The sequence below is a fragment of the Hakea prostrata genome, chromosome 5 (assembly GCF_041222555.1).
Source record: "Hakea prostrata isolate BN-2017 chromosome 5, UWA_Hpros_2, whole genome shotgun sequence".
NCBI lineage: Eukaryota > Viridiplantae > Streptophyta > Magnoliopsida > Proteales > Proteaceae > Hakea > Hakea prostrata.
Genome location: NC_142604.1, coordinates 46,230,021 through 46,247,876, shown reverse-complemented (window position 1 = coordinate 46,247,876; position 17,856 = coordinate 46,230,021). Strand labels below are relative to the sequence as shown.

The window sequence follows — 17,856 nt, the reverse complement described above, 5'->3', positions numbered from 1 at the left end:
CCAATTACCGGTTTTCGAACCAATTATCAGTCATTTTTTTAGAAAAGTGTTTAATACTTTACTCCATAAGGATCATTTTTTATTTCCGATTACAGATTACCGGTTTCCGAATCCGAATATCATCCATTTTTAGAGAAAAAAAGTATTGAATATTTTACTCTATTTGGATTTTTTTAATTTGGATGTAATTCGATCCCGAAAAGAAATTATCCGGCTTGTTTAACGGATGGATACGGATAAACTTTTCTGGTTAAGAAAAATTCGAATACGGATATCCTTAAATGAATACAAATTTAGGATTGAAAAATGAATTTTAACTATCCATTTACAAGTCTTAGTAAGAAATAAACAACTGCTGGGAATTGATAGCAGAAATAGGTTGCAGGTGAGGAGCAGAGGCTGTAGAGCCTAATTACCCGACAATCACTTATTACGAGTCATATGCGTTTGTACTACTGAGAAAGAGAATTTCATTTTGAACGGCAGAAGCAGAAATTGACAAACCTATTGGCTCAGAGTCCAGATCAGAAATCTAATAATGGAATGTAAAGAATCACCAGTAGGACAAAATGTGTCTCTCTCAGGAAATAAAATTTCTCTTATTTTACTTTAATTTCCCCTAGTTTTCAGATTTACCAAATGAACCATGCGATTTCTTTAGTCACCGCCAGTTAAGGAACCTTCTTTTATTTTATTTTGCTCCCTTTAATCATATCTATTCTCACTGAAGCGAAGCAATTTTTAAAAGACAGAATTGACTCAGAAGTGTTTTCCCTCTAAGCTACAGCTCCTTTACTTTGCTTTGTAGTGGGGTTTTTGTCCTTTAATTCAGAAGTGGTGAACCACCGATGGAATCTTCCTTGACAAATGTCTCTAGCTGTTCAACAACAATCCAAACTTATAATAAGGATTTTGTTCATTTATATGGATTAATCTTTTCTTCAGCTGTCGAGAGGAAGGTTCAACTTACCTTGACAAACAACTCTATAGAATATCATGCTAAATCATTGGGATAATTATTGTTGCTCTTTGTTATAGTATAATTATTAATTTATTTTCTATATTTTTAAAATTATTAATTTAATCATAGACTTTATCTATAATTAGTTAACTGATAACATAACAAATTTTATTTATTTAAAAAATTTACAATAATCCTAAGATTTTATTTTATTTATTTATTATCAAATTATATTATTATCTTAGTAATTAGAAAAAAAAATTAACCCTAGTTTGGTAGTTCTTTTTTTTTTTTTTAATTTTATATTTTACCTTTTAATATTTTTAATGTTTGTTATTTACTTTTTAATTTGATGTTATCAATTTTAGAAAGTTCCTACATCCATTAGGTTTTAATTTATTTACTATCTAATTTGACGTTATTAATTTTAGGAATTTTTTTTAGCACAAAAAACAATAATTTAGGTTTTTTTTTTAATTCAAAATGATAAGAATACAAGTGCAAAATTGGTACTTAGATATGATTTTTTTAAAATAAGGATAGTATTTTATTTTGACTTTTTAATTATAGAATGACAAAATAGACATTAAACATTCAAATATAATGGTTTCTTAACACTATTAGAACTGAGAGGAGCAACAATAATTTCATAAAGAGTATGATTTTTTTTTTAATAATTAAACTTTAATACAAGAGCAACAGTAATTATCCTTTTCAAATTCTTTCATCCAAATAGGAAAAAAGTTAGGTATAAGCAAGAGAATTAAAAGTTCTAAGTGCACCAAAGTAATCTTGTTTTGGGAGCCTCTACCTATTTCTGGTTAAAGGCTTATTGCTGTGTTAATAAAGAAAGGAGCTTCTATTCAAGGTGACCTAGTTGAGAAAAGCATTTTAAAAATGAACACTGTTCGTAAAACAATTCAGCTTAAACACTTCATTATGATACAGTTGCATCAAAGCTTCTCCACTTCGTGCTTGTGGGATCAAGGATCAAATTGGCACTTTCAGATTGAAGCAAATCTACCTGTAACAGCCAGATTCATTCTCAGTGACCCTTTTGCTGGCCCTAAGGTTTTAAAAAAACAGTAGGCCACGGATGAAAACCCTAGATATGGCTAGATGGGAATGTATAGAATCAACCGATTCTGATTTGTGAAACGACGCCACCATCACGGCCGAACCCAGTAGCCTCCTCCACCCTCCCAACAAAAAGAGTGACATTCTCTGTGGAACAATGCATTTAGCATGTACAGCATGAATTATACATGATTTACTTGTTCAGGATTGTAACAATGGGCAACAATCACGAAACAATCTTTTTTTCCTCTTTTAGGTCATATGTCTATGAATGAAATCTTCTGATAGAAAAAAGTTCCAATCCAACATTTTTCCACAAGGAGATGATGCTAGCAGTCCTATAGAAAGAACAGTTCCAATTCTTCTGAAACAAGGAGAGTGCCAACCTAGCCATTGTCAAGGCCAATATTCTGTACAGGCAAGAGGTGCATAAAGTATGTGTCACACCAACTGCATCTCTGCTAGTTGCTGGTTCAGTTTCCACAACACATTTTGGCTAGTGTTAGTTGTCAGTGAAATGGTCAGCCAAGTTTCTTCCTGTATAGCAACACCTTAAACCCAAGCATAATTAATGATATGGACTGAACCAGCAAGACTATACATTCTCCAAGCAAAAAATCACCCGCTTAAAGAAAGCTAATCAACAAAGCATAGAGTTCCTCTCAAGTAGAATAAAAAGCACCATGACACAATGTTAAGAAGGCCAAAAGCCAAAGCTAGCATCCCAGGTAACACCATATGACAACTGGACAATAAGGGATCAAAAAGTAAGGCTGAAGAAAACAGCAGAAGCTCACCATACCATTATTGATTACATGGTGGAAAACTGATGGTAAAAAAACACGTGAATAAAAAGAGAAAGTGAAGCCTATAAACTAAACAACGCAAGCCAATGAGCCAAAAATAAATATTCAAGAATGGAACTTACAAAATGACAAAATACCCCAACATATCACAAGATAAGGTTGAACTCATCGATTGAAGCTCTTTGCTGTGACTTCATGCATAGGCGATGTGAAAAGTTCTCTTTCATATAACTTATTCGTACATCTCGTCAACATCACACTCCCCAAGGAAAACTTTGATGCTTCGAGGTGATCCACAGCTGCCTTCAGAAATAAGTGCTCTGTCATTTGCGGCCATGTGTGATATAATCTTGTAAATCATTTCAATCTGCCGTAGATACACAGAGACAATTAGCAGCATACATTTTCTGTAACCAGATAAAGACTGCATGGGTATGGCTACTTAAAAAGTTGCGTTTGCAAGGCATCAGAAACATACTTGTTCAGGAGCATGGCAACGATCTGCTATCACTTCAAGCGATAATGATTCAACAGGTTCTTTGCAACTGAAACAGAGACATGAAGAAATAACTCAAATAAGAAGTATTACTAAACCAACTTGACCAGTGCCAAATTGATAAGCGAACAATTTGATCCTATATCATTACTCTTGAAACTTGGCGAATATGGGAACCAGCATTCTGGGATAATCCATTGAGTATCAGGCACAAGAAGTGAGAATGGATTCTATGAGGGGGATTTTAGACCAGTGAAATGGTAGAATGAAAGGGGGGGAAGGCGGCTGCCCTTGGAAAGAACAACAGCTATGAAATATTTTTCTTGTACTTGTGATGATATTAGCTCTTTCTGCTCTGAAACAACTCCTTTGTGATCCAACTCCATACATGATAAGTCAATATCAAATTAGATCAGCTATTTTGACAAAAGGAGAACACACACACACATGCTGTCTGATAAATCTCACTGTTCCTTTTAAATCTACATTTTAAGAGAAAAGTTCAGCAAATAAATTGACCATAATAAGTACTGTAATGCACATGTCTCCCACATTAAGCACCTTATAAGCATGGCATCACCTAAAAAGATCCCTTTAAAAGAATCAGCACCTTTCTAGCCTGCTAAATTTAATATCATTTAAAAAAACACTCAGATGGACCAAAACTTGAAGTCTAGCCTTGGAAAAGTTACGCTAGTAAACAACCAATGATGACCCCTCCAAGAACAGTCGCACGCATTGGATAACCATTCTATTTCTCAAACACATTCACACATACTGCTGTTTGCTAATGTGTAAAAGAACATCCACAGAAGCAACAACAACCATTCAGCCTTATACTAATGAGGTTGGCTGCATGGATCATTGCACTCCAATCAGCTCTAATCAAGTTCATACTTGTTATAAGGCCTATACATGTATTTGCTCACCGCTTCTCCTAAGGTTGTTTCAGGTTTGAACTTGGCTCTTTTAGTTACTTGAATCTGAATCAATTCACTCCTCTGTACTGGAGCATCCAAAGACAATAAATTTGGTACCATAACAGAAGGCTAGATCAACAGTTTTCCCTTGTTTCCCTATTATTTATCCAAATTGCAAGTGAGTGTTTGAAGTTAAGTTTTCTGACATTAAGGGTAGGCAAAAAAATACCTAGCCTCATTTAGTACAGCCAAAACCCTCTTCTGAAGTGCTAACACCTCTCCTGCAGCCTTTTTTCCGGCTTCTACACCTGAAATTCAAGTTATTGAACTTTAGAATTGGAGAAACTCTCAAGTAAAACAGGTACAAAAAAATATGATGCAACTTTTGAATAAGATAGATTTGACACTGAATATAAAAGGTAGCTTCAGAATAACACAATTGGTTTGATGTAGTATAATAATTTTGATAAGAAAAAGGGGGGAAAAATTACCTGGTTGGTGATACGCATTAATATTGACGAGCGATGCATAAAACCCTACAGCTCTTTCATATAATGCTATCAAAGCCCCAACGGTACTGGGTGTCACTTCTCGCACTGTGACCGTAATGGATTCACGGTCGTTGGCATAAAGGGCTGATCTTGTTCCCTGTTAGAGCATTTGGCAAGGGAGTGATTATAGGAAAACATAGTTAGCTTTCTTGGTTGAGATTCCTACTGAATTAATGCAGTCTAATGCTGTACAATCAGCTGCACAGCAACACATTCCTTCAGGGTATGTGATAAAAATGAATATGGAATATAGGTTGCTTCTACTTCTAGGTGGACATACTCATCCTCGATAAACAGTTTCATCCACAAAATTTGATGTGAAAAATAAAATCATTTGACCAATCAAACTTCTCAGATAACATAAGCATTTCTCTAGATAGAGAGCAATTTAGTTGATAGATAGATATATTCCCTAAGAACAATATAGACCAAATGTATATTTTGACTATTTTAAACTTCCCACAGCTTGCTTTGTTAGTTATGTTCTGATAGTTCTATGTAGAATATGATGACTTTTCTTTCGATGAATGAATAATTCATTAACCAAAGCCCCCAAGGCAAGGAGAAAAGAATATACAAGAGAAGAATAGAAAAGGGGGAGAGGGGGAATTACAATCTACTGCTCATCAAAAAAGAGAAAACAAGACCCCAGGAAGTAACAATGGTCCTGTTCCTGGGGGTACCCAAAACTTGGGGGTGGGGCACAGACTGTAATCTATATGAAACATCAAAGCAGATGGCTCTCCAAATTGAGCTTATAGATCTGAAGTTGAAGTCCATCTTCCCAGGTTCTGCTCCAACCAATGGTGTGAGATATATGATGACTTGGCATGGCCTAACGTCGATATATGATGACTTGATGCACGTTGATATATGAGACAAGGTATATTATTGTAGGCAACTGATAATTTTATAAAAAAGCGGGAAATAAAAAAATAACACTGGGGCACCTTGGTTGGGTTGGTAACACACTAACACCTAGGTGGGCAACTTTCTGCCTATGTGCTTAGGCACCCATCCACCACCTTGGATCACCTACATTGCTGTCTTGACAACTATAATACCTTGTTGAAGTGTCCAAAGCAAAAGCTTAAACTATTGGGTGGATCAGTGCATCTGATATATGAAGGTTACCTGAGATCCTAATGATCTCCAATATATTCCAACACACCCTAAACTGAAAGAGGAAAGAGGACAAAGATAACAGCAAATAGATTTTAGCATGGAATATTCTGCCTTTTCTCCTACCTTAATCCAATATAACTAGTAGATCATCAAGGTAAATGGACAATCATGCAACCAAGATAAGTACTAGTAGCAGGCTAGCTTAATGGAGCCACAAGGCCATCTCTTAAATGCATGATTATATAGATGCAGAATAATTCTAAACAAATAGGGAAGCTAACCTGCAAAAACCCAAACAGGTAGTCTCCACAAGTAACACCTGGTTCAAGCTCCCAATCGTTACCAGCAGGTCTATCATGTAATACTTCAATAAAGGTAGCAAAGAAGTTGTGTACCCCGTCTCTCAGTTGTTGAATGTAGCTGTAAGAAAGTAATAAGCAAGGCTGAATCATTCTTCTTTTATCAAAACAGAATACAAGATATGAAGTGCATGGATATCCATTAATCTGTACATATATATATATATATATATATATATATATATATATATATATATATATATTCAAGGAGTAACTCACGCATGTTGATCTGTGCTCCCTTTATTCCCATAGACAGTAAGCCCTTGATTCACCTGTCACAAGAAAGACATTAACTAACCATAACAGATGTAGATGCAATACCATGAGTCCAAATTGGACCAAGGTTCTTAACCCACACATGCACTCATCAATTTCACAAAGCATCAAATTAGCATGGGATGAAAAATAACAAACATCTTTTTTGCACACTTATCCGGGGGAGAGGAGAGGGGGAAGTTTCAGAGTAGTCTTGCAGAACACAATCCAAGAAAGAAAATAGATGTTAGGAGTCATCATATCCCACAAGTAGCATATCTCAACCAATTTCCGTGTCTTTTCTTCTCCCAGGAAGACTAAATCATGCAGAGGCCATAATCTAGATCGTTGTCATAGTTCATTTCTTTGATCATCCCACAATTGAGCCCAAAATGCAAGCATATCAATCAGTAAGTACGAAGATATAAGATCCAAAAGGAGGTAGGATGGTTCAATGATCATTTGAAAGTGATGACTAAAAGAATCAAATTTGCTGAACAATTAGGAGTCATCCATTTGAAAATAAGAGAAACTACATAAGAACCCAAAGAACAGCAAGGAAAGTCATATAACTGAAATAGACAGCTTAGAAACAATGAAAAGCAAAAATGTGACAAAAGCTTGATGTCTTTCACTACAGTAAAGAAACAATAAACTTCTGCAGCAAACCAAATCTTCTTATTCAAGAACAAAAAACTTTGAACACAAACCGGAATGCCTCCCAGGGAAGAATTGTATTCTTCTATGTCTAAAGTGCTAATCTGCGAAGTTAAGCAGCTAATTTTCTTTCAATATTTTTTTATTCATGGTTTTGTCACCTCGTGATATTGTTTTGGCAGATGAAACACAAGTAGGGATTCATACCAAGTTAGCATCACGGTGAGCAACTTTGGAATCAAAACGCCTTAAACTTAGTAGAACAAAGACGCTAAACTAAGTAGAACAAAGACACTATATCTAGTGTGTAACTTTAATTGTGACTGGACAGATGATGAGGTGGTGAGATTTGATGAGAACGAGATTCTACAAAGCAATTATTTTAGATACCTTGGCTCAATCATAAATGAAAAAGCTGATATAGAGGATGATGTTTCCTAAAGAATTAAAATACGGTGGATGTAGTGGAGAGGTGCATCCAGTGTCTTGTGTGATCAACGTTATTCCTTTAAAGCTCAAAGGAAAATTCTATAGTACCTTCATATGACAACTACGATGTATGGTGCAAAGTGTTGGACTGTTAAGAAGCATCATATAGATAAATGTAGTGTAGCATAAATGATGATGCTAAGATGGAGAAATGGAAAAATTAGGAAGGATAAATAAGGAATGATCATATTAGAGTTGGACTGGGTGGAGTGCTGACAAATGAGAAGCTACAAGAAAGTCGATTAAAGTGGCACGATCATGTTCAACGGAGGCCTTTAAATGCTCCTGTGTAGAGAAATGATTTAATCCAAATCAATAGAATTAGAAGAACTAGGGGCAGACCTAAGACAACCTTAAGAGAAATGGTGAGAAAGGACATGCATAGCTTAGGCCGTGTATCTAGTATGGTCTCAAATAGAGCTGGTTGGAAGGCAAAGATCCATGTAGCTGACCCATTAGTTGGGAAAAGGCTTTTGTTGTGCCATCCCCTGTAGAAACCGGTGCCTCTATGGATATTCTAAGGGTGTAGAAGAAAAATAAGAGAGAAATATGCTTCCTAAGTCAAGATTTGAGAAATTAGTTAAAAATCAGAAAAAGTCAGGGCAGCATCAGTTATGAGTAATGGACTACTGTTTTGCACAAATAAGGTCACTGGTTGGAATTCCAGAACCTCACTTCAGATCTCCAATTTGCATGTACACTCCTCTCTTTTCTTCGAATGCTTTATCATGTACACAAGATAAGACATCAACAGGACCAACCTTAACCAGAGATTAAAATGAAAAATCTTTTTAATCACAGACTGCGTGTTGAGAACGCTCTAATCCAATGCCAAATTTATATTCACAAAGATAGCTGGTTTTAATGGTGCTAGTCACCCCCAACACCTCATGGTGAAGCCAGAGCCTGCCCCAAACTCATTCCCATTCATCCCCATTCCTCTCACTTTCCCCTCTTATTTATAATTCACCCAATTAGCACTAACCCTCTCTCTCTCTCTCCTCTCCTCTCCATGTGGCATAATCGCAAATCCCAGGTCATATCACTGCGATTACAATGCTTTCTGAGTTCTCCGAAAGGAATTCTACTTTTATAATTGCATCAAGTTACCATCTCCCTCCCCCCCCCCCCAAAAAAAAAAAAAAAAAAAAAAAAAAAAGGGAGAAAAAGGAGAAAGGAGAAAAGAGGAGTTTCATGGTGATATGAATATGTTCCCATGCTTTTAATGCCTGTCCATTATGAAAATTACAGTGACAGTCCATTGAAGATTGATCCATTCAACCTAAACAATTACCCCAAGTTCTGTAACATAATCCCAAAAAATGTATTTTACAGTAGGTTGGTTTTATGCATACCCGATCACCATTCAGGTCAAACTCTTTTCCAAGTGATTCCATGACCAACTGCTGCAAATACCTACTAAACAGTAACAGGCTATCCTTGTAAGGAAGTACAACCATATCCTGTGAAAAGCAAAAGTAAGCAATGCACAACCATTTGTGAGAGATCTTTAAAGCATGAAAGATAGACAGGGATTCACAATAGATTGAAAGAGAAGATATGCAAACCTTGGATCCTACTCCATTGGAAGCCCAATACCAGCATAAAGCCAGCAAAGCTGCAGGGTTATTCTTCACCTGGATAAAAACAACTGAAGTATAAGTCATTCAAGATATTCAGCCACTATAGACAGTGAACATGAAAAACAAAGTATAAGGAGACCTTATAAACAAAAAATGAAAAATATGTTTTTATCTTCAAATTATATTTAAATAAAATTAATATAAAAAATAAAGTGAAGCTCCACTGCTAAATATATTGCAGTCATGTATAAAAATTCTTTTATTATTATTATTATTTTTTATTTCACATGGAAAGCAGAACAACAAGTGCTGAAAATTGAACCATTTAAAACCGTGCTTCCAAAGAAAAGGGTCACTTTTTGAAGTACTTTGACAATACAAAACCATTAAACCAAGCAATAAATAAAAAAAAAATCCACTACAGTTCAATAACTCTCTGTGTTGGTTGTGATTGCTTAATTTTTAGAAGCTTGATTCTTTGGACCTCAGTAGATCTCACTTCTGTCTCAATCATCTCTGCTTTACCTAATCACCTCAGATCACTTCTGCTATATCTTGTTAAGCTAATCTACTAATAAGCAACTTTGACCCTGTCCGCAGACCCTGTTTCATACCAGACCAGAAAACATCTGCTGCTATAACCAAGAACCAAGAATACCCCTATCGCACCTAGAATCCCTAGGGATTTTCACTAAGATATCAGCCACAGTAAGGCTCCATCCATGCAACCAGAGTTTCATACTTCACAGAGCTCTAGTTCGCTTTCCCAATTTCTCTTGTTCTGACTTATTTCTGGTTTACACAGCTTACCTTTGACTACTTAATTTTAGCCCCAGATTTGAAATCTAATATTTAACCCTATTCAGCCCTGTGGTTACTCTTGTTCAATTTTCTAATTCTAGTCTAGTCCCTTGGTTTAGAAGGGCTTGAGGGCTGACACCATGCTGACTTCAGCCTTATGATGAAAAACCAAGTAAAAATACAAAAAACAAAAAAAATTGAAACATAATTCCACTTAGGAAAGTTTAGCAAGTTACAAATAGAAAGCAGAACTTTTACCACAGTATTCCTAGTTGCTTCATCCATTAGTGCTGCACCAGAAAGCAATTGTCTAATATCAATTCCCTGCAAAGACAGACACTTCTAGATAAGCCTACAAGAAAAGAATCAATCAGGAAAGGGAGAGGGAGCTAAATATAACCCAGCTGATATAGTAAGTGCATACCTGGAGTGCCGCTGGAAGCAGACCAACAGCAGATAGCTCGGAGGTTCTTCCTCCTACCCAGTCAAACATTGGAAATCTTGCTACCCAACCCTCTAATTTTGCTGTATTATCCAACAAAGAATTTTCTTGTGTAATCGCCACACCCTGCAGAAGGAATTTTAAAAAAATTAAATGAAAAAAAGGATTACACTTCTGATAATCCAACCCAAAAGAATTCATCTAATAAATCCAACCTAAGAGAAAATTGAGAGAGACAACATGTATTTTTGCCAAAAAATATTCAATAGTTGGAGTCTGATCAATACATAGTCACCTAAGGATTAGGAAACTAATGATAATGTTGTGTAGAAAACTGTAAAATATTTGAAAATATTCGAGGAAGAAGGGATATAAAAAACACATACTTAGAGAAGCAATACAATCACTGTAGATTACCATCTAAATTAACAACACAGACAAATTTAAAAAGTAAAATAAAATAAAATAAATCTTGCATACATGTCACGCTCATCTTGGCAATGGACAACCACTATATTGAGGTTGGCTAAATACATAGAATTGTTGACCACTTACCTTCACATTCCATACCAGCCAAATGAACATGCATCCAAGCAGTAAAACTAAAAAATAAATACAGAAAGAACCTGGAAACAAAACCTGTTTTGAGAAATCAAGGCCAGCATCGCGAAAGCTTTCTGTACTTCCAATAGTCCATTTCGAGTTTCAGGTGTACCTCCACTCTGTAAGTATAGAATGTAGCATTACATGTGAATATTAAAGGATGGGGTACAAGCCTGAATTTCTGAAAAAGGAAAATTTTCTACAATGCCATTACCTTGGAAGTTACAACCACGAGTGTTGATGCCAATTCTGGTCCAAGTTGTGCAATTTGGTGATCAATTCCAGCAGGATCAGTATTATCAATAAATCTTATCTACCAAAAGGAAAATAAATAAACAATCACTACTTGTCATGCCCAAAAAGAATCTCACAAAGCTGAAATAACCTCAGGTTGATAATTAAGACAGTTTCATAATATTAAACTTATACATAAAAAAAAGGGTACATATAAACATAAAGAAGAAGAAAACTCTCAACTATCACTATATCAACATCAGTAAGAACCGAATTTGTTGACACATTCAATGATGAGCTACTCACATACTGTTATTTTCCATTGGATAATGATTAAGGCTGCTTTATTTGGATTTACTTGAACTCATCAGTAAAATGGGCTGGTAGGGAGAAAAAGATGCAAATAACACAAAATAAAATGGGTTGATATTTCCTTTTCCAAATTATTTAATAGAAGTGAAAACTAAGGAGTTCACCCAAAATGCCTGACAATAAGAGAACACAAATTAATGGATCAAGCACAAGGAATACGACAATGTGGAGGTGAAATACTCAAAACAGATGGAAATTCAAAATCACCATAGACACATCAAATAGAACGTAATATTGGCCCTAAGTGTTGAAAAAATAAGGTGGAGCCAATTATGATAATAAGATTCTGAATAGTGTAACCTCAAGAGGTTAGCTTAGTTGGCAAAAGGCAAACGTCTTATAATATGAGGTCAAGATTTCAAATCTCCTTGGACCAGGTGAGAAGCCCCGCTATATAATTAAATTATATATAAAAGCTATGCTGAGGACGTCGTCGAAGTGCACTTAAGCTGGTGGGGATGAACATCAGCTCCCCCCCCCCAAAAAAAAAAAAAAAAAAAAAAACAGATTCTGAACAGTGTAGCCAACAATGGTATACATGAGAGATTTACCGTCGTTTGAAGGCTTTATAAGGACAAAGAAAAGTTCATTGGAAATATCAACTAGGTACTGAAGATAAGTTCGGACATCAAGACTTTCACAAAAGAAAGGGTTCATGTAGCAAACAGCTGTAATAACTAATAAGACACAACATAACAATAATTAATAATTCATTCAGCTACCATTTCATAACCCACCTGGAAGAGGGAAAAAAGGAAATGAGAAATCTGTAAATGAAATGGAATAATAATAACAACATACTTGAACTATGGAATTAAGAAACTAATAATGAAGACAAAACCAAATCTCTAAAGAATAAAAATAAAAACAAAACTTTCAACTTCATAAATAGGACAGTTGTGGCAGGATGAAATAAAACAGGAATATAATCTTACAGGATCGAAGACCCAGAGGCATACCTTGAGAGGAGGGTTATCAGGAGCCAAAGCCTCTGCAACAAACTGCGGTCCCAGTGCTGAACCTCCAATTCCGACGCAAAGGATTTGAGTAAAGCGGCCCTCTGGAGACGATGGGGTCTTTATCTGAATGTCAGATTGAATGATTAAGCATATTATCGGATGGAAGCATAATTATCACCACTAAAATGCAGAATTTTTGTCTACAAGAAGAGAAGTATACAATTAAGTAGAACTTGATTACTTTTTAACTAATAAGCCATTTCCATTGATTGAAAACTCAGCTACGAAATATGTAATATCTCGTTTTCTGAACTGCCACTCTTTTTGCTTTGATTGTTTAAGATTGGTGGAGGTCAAGTATTGTATAATCTGTTGAGCACAACTGGTAGAGACTGTGGTCATAATTAACTCAAATTTTCCATTCCCCACCCCGCCCCCGCCTCAAAAATGAAGGCTTTATATGTGTTTATGCTGCTGATTATCAAATAAATGGACTTCAATGGTACAAGCTCCGCAACGTTTTTGTTCCCCCAACTTGGAAATTTAACTCACTTAAACTGGGTGTGATTCTCCCTCACGAGGGTGCCATGGACATTCTATGGAAATTGTCGAGAAGTAATAATAAACAATTTTGAATAAATAGAGGAAGACAAGGAAGATGACCAACCTTACCACCGATGACATCATCGGCGAAACTGCAGATAGCATTCAGCGTGTTCTCAATCTGCGAACCGAGATAGGAATTAGGAGCAATCTGAGAATTGCGAAGCCAATAATGTCCAACCATCCGAGCCTCATCAGGATTGGCAATAGCGCCCTTCTCGAGCTCCTGCATCGCCTTAAAAGCAGCCTGCAACTTCGGCTCCATCTCCTTAAAGAACTCATCCGTAAATCCAATCCGGCTCACATCAAGGAACAATCCCAACTCCTTGTGCTGGTACAGCCATTCAAGATACCGATGCCACAAAGCATTGGCATCCTTCTCTAATCCCTGACTCTGCTTTGTGACGATATCAATATTAGACAAATTTGCAGGGACTTCCCGAGCGACGGATTTGAGCGGCTTTGGGTTCAAATTCCGATCAGAAGATCGAATAACCAGATTCAAACGTTTTGCAGATAACACAGGATCCTTACGAAGTGATCGAAGAGAAGAAGCGAGAAATGCTGAATTGGTAGTTCTTCCTTCAAGGCGTTCGGGCTTGAAAGTTGAAGAAGAGGAAGTACAGACGCCCGAAACGGTCGTCGCCATTGGAAGAGATGCTCTCAGAATGAATTCAACGATGAAAACGAGAGAGAGAAAGCCACAACTGTGTACATCCGTACTTCAGGACTGAAATGGACTGGTGGAGCCAGTGGCTGGCCTATTTATATATGGCTCTCTTCGATCTCTCGACACGTGTAATCTGTCTGTGTTTCAACGGGAATGTTGCCAATAAACAAAACTTCTCAACTGAAGTGACGTGGATTTTCCTTATTAATTTAATTACGACTTACGAGTTACGAGACTACCCTTACAGAATATTCGATTGTCACTGTCCACCTGAAGGCCTACCTCACCTAACCTGATGTGTCGAAACTGAACCGGACGGAAGTTAATGATTTTATCATCGTTCTTCCCCACCCACGTCAACCGGTTCGATCGGTTTTGGTCGAACGTTCTTCCCCACCCACGTCAACCGGTTCGATCGGTTTTGGTCGAACGTCCACCCATTTAAATTCTCATAAATAGAGATGAATGAGGATCAATGACCCTTGAGATAGTGGAAATCCTCTCCATCCAACCTCTTCTTCACTCATACAGCTCTACACTCATATGAGTGTATAACTGCATTGCTTCTGCGTAATATAAACAAACTCTATGCAAATGGGTCATGTTATAAACTCGTTTAAACCTTTGGACCTGAGTAGAGACAAACTCTTTAGTTTAGAGTTTGAATTATATTTCACTTGATTACTTAATAGTTCGTATTTTATTTAACTTTGTTTCCCTGCATATCTCAACTTCCTATTCATGTAATTGATTAAACTTAAATACAATACCCAAGCTAACATGAGTGCTTGAGCATTCAAACCAAATATCAGAATTCTTTCATGGACCACGCAGACCAATGCGTTTAGCTAAGTCTCGGTTCAATGGGTTCATAAGGCACTTCTCAATAGAATAATTGCTGAGAATGGCGCTTCATGGTGATAGCCAACTGTCATGATTGACTTTCAAATGGCTTTTTACTAAGTGTCCGACAAATTATATCTCAAAGAAAAGTGACGTTGCAAGGGCCAAGGGGATTCGACGTATCTTCTCCCAGATGTCAATCAACGCATTAATTTTAATATTGAACGTACTGAGATTCATTAAATGCTCAATGCTTACAAGGAAGTTTCTCATTCGCTTAGGCCTCCCTCTAGTATTGCACCCCTACGTTTTGTCTTCTAAAGTAAGGGGTTGCAATCACATCTACATCTGCATCATTCTGATCACCAGATCCAGCAGTGATAAAGTATAGTTGTCCTGAGGCCTCTTTAGGAAGATTGGGTTCTTAACTTGATGATCAAGGAACCTTCAGTGAGTCATTATACATCTAGAATTAAAAGATCTGAGGGCTACGATGCATCTTCACCACCTCATAGGTATAAACTTTATATATAAGCCAATACTCTACATGAATTAAGGTAAGTTCAGTAACATTAACTCTGGTCATTTACTCTCCTCCAACTACCCAAAAAGACATTCCTTCTTCGCCTTCTTGGAGTATCTACTTTTCTTTACGAGGATTCATATTCACTAGATTCTGACTTAATCATTAGAGGTGGCTCCCCATCTTTAAAGACGGCTCACACTCACTCTTTTTGTTTCTCAGGAATCAAGTTTGATCTTGCAATGAGCCAGTTGGCCCACAATAAGATTTTAAGCAATAGGTCCCACACTCATATAATTGTAGCTGTATGAATGGAAGGACAAACTAGATGAAAATGATTTGAACTCCCCTTGAAAATAATGTTATATGTTATTTTCATATTTCCCTCATCATACATTTAAGAAGTAAGACGGACGTCTAAATAAATACCCAAAAAAAACAAAGCTCCTCAGCGTGTAGGAGGTTGGTGTGATTTATTTAACATTCAATAACCTCTGCATATTATTAAATTTGAGGTAACCGAGTATAAGTGATCCTTCATTGGCCTTAAACAAGCAATGATCACGCTTGGTGATCTTAAACAAGGCTCATGATCAATTGGGTTTTCGGAGCAATCCATTATATTGCATCAGAACACTTGATTATTAATAATGTCAACACCCAACAATTAAATACTGAAGCTTAATTAATAGCAAAGAATCAAATAAAATCTACGATTGAATTAATAATTTTAAAAAATACATGAAATATGTTAATAATTAAACTATAATACTAAGGGATTGTCAATATTTATTCCTACATATTTATATGTTTTTTAGGCACAATTTTAATTTTCAACCATACAATCTTATTTTTTTCTAATAAAAAAAGACACCCTACTTCTAAGTTCTAACAACTTCGAAAGTGATGTGTCAATGAGACCTCAACTAAACCGGATCTTTTTTATGTGGTGCATCTAACGTGGTTGTGCTTGTGGTGTCCACCATTGGATGCACACTACATGAATTCTATTCAATCCCAACCACTCAAAACATGTTTCAATTCATTTAAAAAAACAATAGTTCAGTTTCACCTTAAATTAACTAAATATGCATATGGTATTTTGAACAGCTGGATTCAATGAAATTCATGTGGTGTACATCTAACAATAGGCATCACAAGTATTACTACATCAATGCAGGGTTGGTAGAATGGTAACATCCATACTTCTTAATGGAGAGGTCCTAGGTTCGACCCTTGCGGGCTACTAGCATCCTCCTGAGGGCATAATCAAGGTGCGCGCAAGCTGGCCCCGATGAACCTCAAATTCCAAAAAAAATAAAATATTACCACATCATATATCATTTTTTATTTCTCTTCTGCGGCATTGATTCTAGTATTTTTAGAACTATTTTTTTAAATAAGAGAAAAAATTGTAATAGATTCTGTTTTGTATATGTATTTTTCACTTACTCCCATAACTAAGCCATCTTAATATAGTTTTTGCACGTATTTAGGAAATTGTTTACATCTCCTTAGATACATAAAGTAGGATGTTGAAGTCCAAAAAAAAAAAAAAAAAAAAAAAAAGCAAGCCCAACTAGATACAAACCATTATTATATATATATATTTGGGTAGAAACCATTATTATTGATGACTTAAATTGCATTTAACAAAAGTTCAATTATTAATTTATACATACCCAGAAGGGTTTACTTCTGTGGCAGCTGATAGACATGGACTCCTAATTAGCCATGGCATGGGAAAGGCCATAAGTTTAGAGTAGAAAATGCATAATAATGAACCTTGACTATATACCATGCATTACTTTGGACTTTCTTATTATTATACTTTTGACGACTTTTCTTCCCCTAATGGAATTGGACACGTGTTCAATTCAATGACACATTTGGGATATAAATTGGAATTTTTTCATGCTCATATACCGGTTTTTTCTTTTTTAAGATTTGAGGTTCATTTGGGCCAATTTACAAGTAGCACGATGGAATAGCTTTTTATATAAATTTAAGTATATAATAGAGTTTCATCTCTAATCTTAAAGATATTTAAACTCTTGACTTCATACTATAAGTTGTTAGTGTTTTTTCGATCATTGAATAAGATAAAAAAAACATTTTACCTATAGGTTTATCACAACATTACATCATTGGTAAATGATTTTTACCTTTTTTCTTTAATTGTATTATCATTTTTTAAACAGAAAAATAATTTTATATATTAGAGATGAAAGCATTACATAATATAAGGTGAGACTTTGCCCTTGGTTTTAGCCTCTAGAGGATTTAAACCTTGATCTCCTACTCGAAAGTAATGATTTTTTTCTTTTACCACTTGCCCCCATTGGGTCTGATTGCTCTCTCTCTGGATGTTCTTCACCTCTAAGCATAGACCATCTTTTCAGAAAATATTTAACTTGCAGCTTGCTTGGTTATGCCACCCTCCTTTTTTGTTCTTTCCCCCCTCATGCCTGGAACCTTAACCCCCTTCTCCCCCTTCCCACCAAGCTTTTTGCCCTTGCCAACCTTC

General features: G+C 35.9%; 1 protein-coding gene across 1 annotated transcript; it reads right to left on the bottom strand.

Annotated features, from left to right (window-relative positions):
• Positions 1-1,456: 1,456 nt before the first annotated feature.
• LOC149016141 (glucose-6-phosphate isomerase 1, chloroplastic-like) lies at positions 1,457-14,005 on the bottom strand. Its single transcript, XM_089157260.1, is given in 15 exon segments — positions 1,457-3,211; positions 3,323-3,389; positions 4,490-4,568; positions 4,752-4,908; positions 6,218-6,356; positions 6,515-6,567; positions 9,052-9,159; positions 9,265-9,333; positions 10,339-10,404; positions 10,505-10,648; positions 11,162-11,196; positions 11,199-11,244; positions 11,340-11,438; positions 12,691-12,813; positions 13,358-14,005. Coding segments are annotated over 15 exon segments (1,905 nt in total). The 5' UTR covers positions 13,943-14,005; the 3' UTR covers positions 1,457-3,076.
• Positions 14,006-17,856: the final 3,851 nt, after the last annotated feature.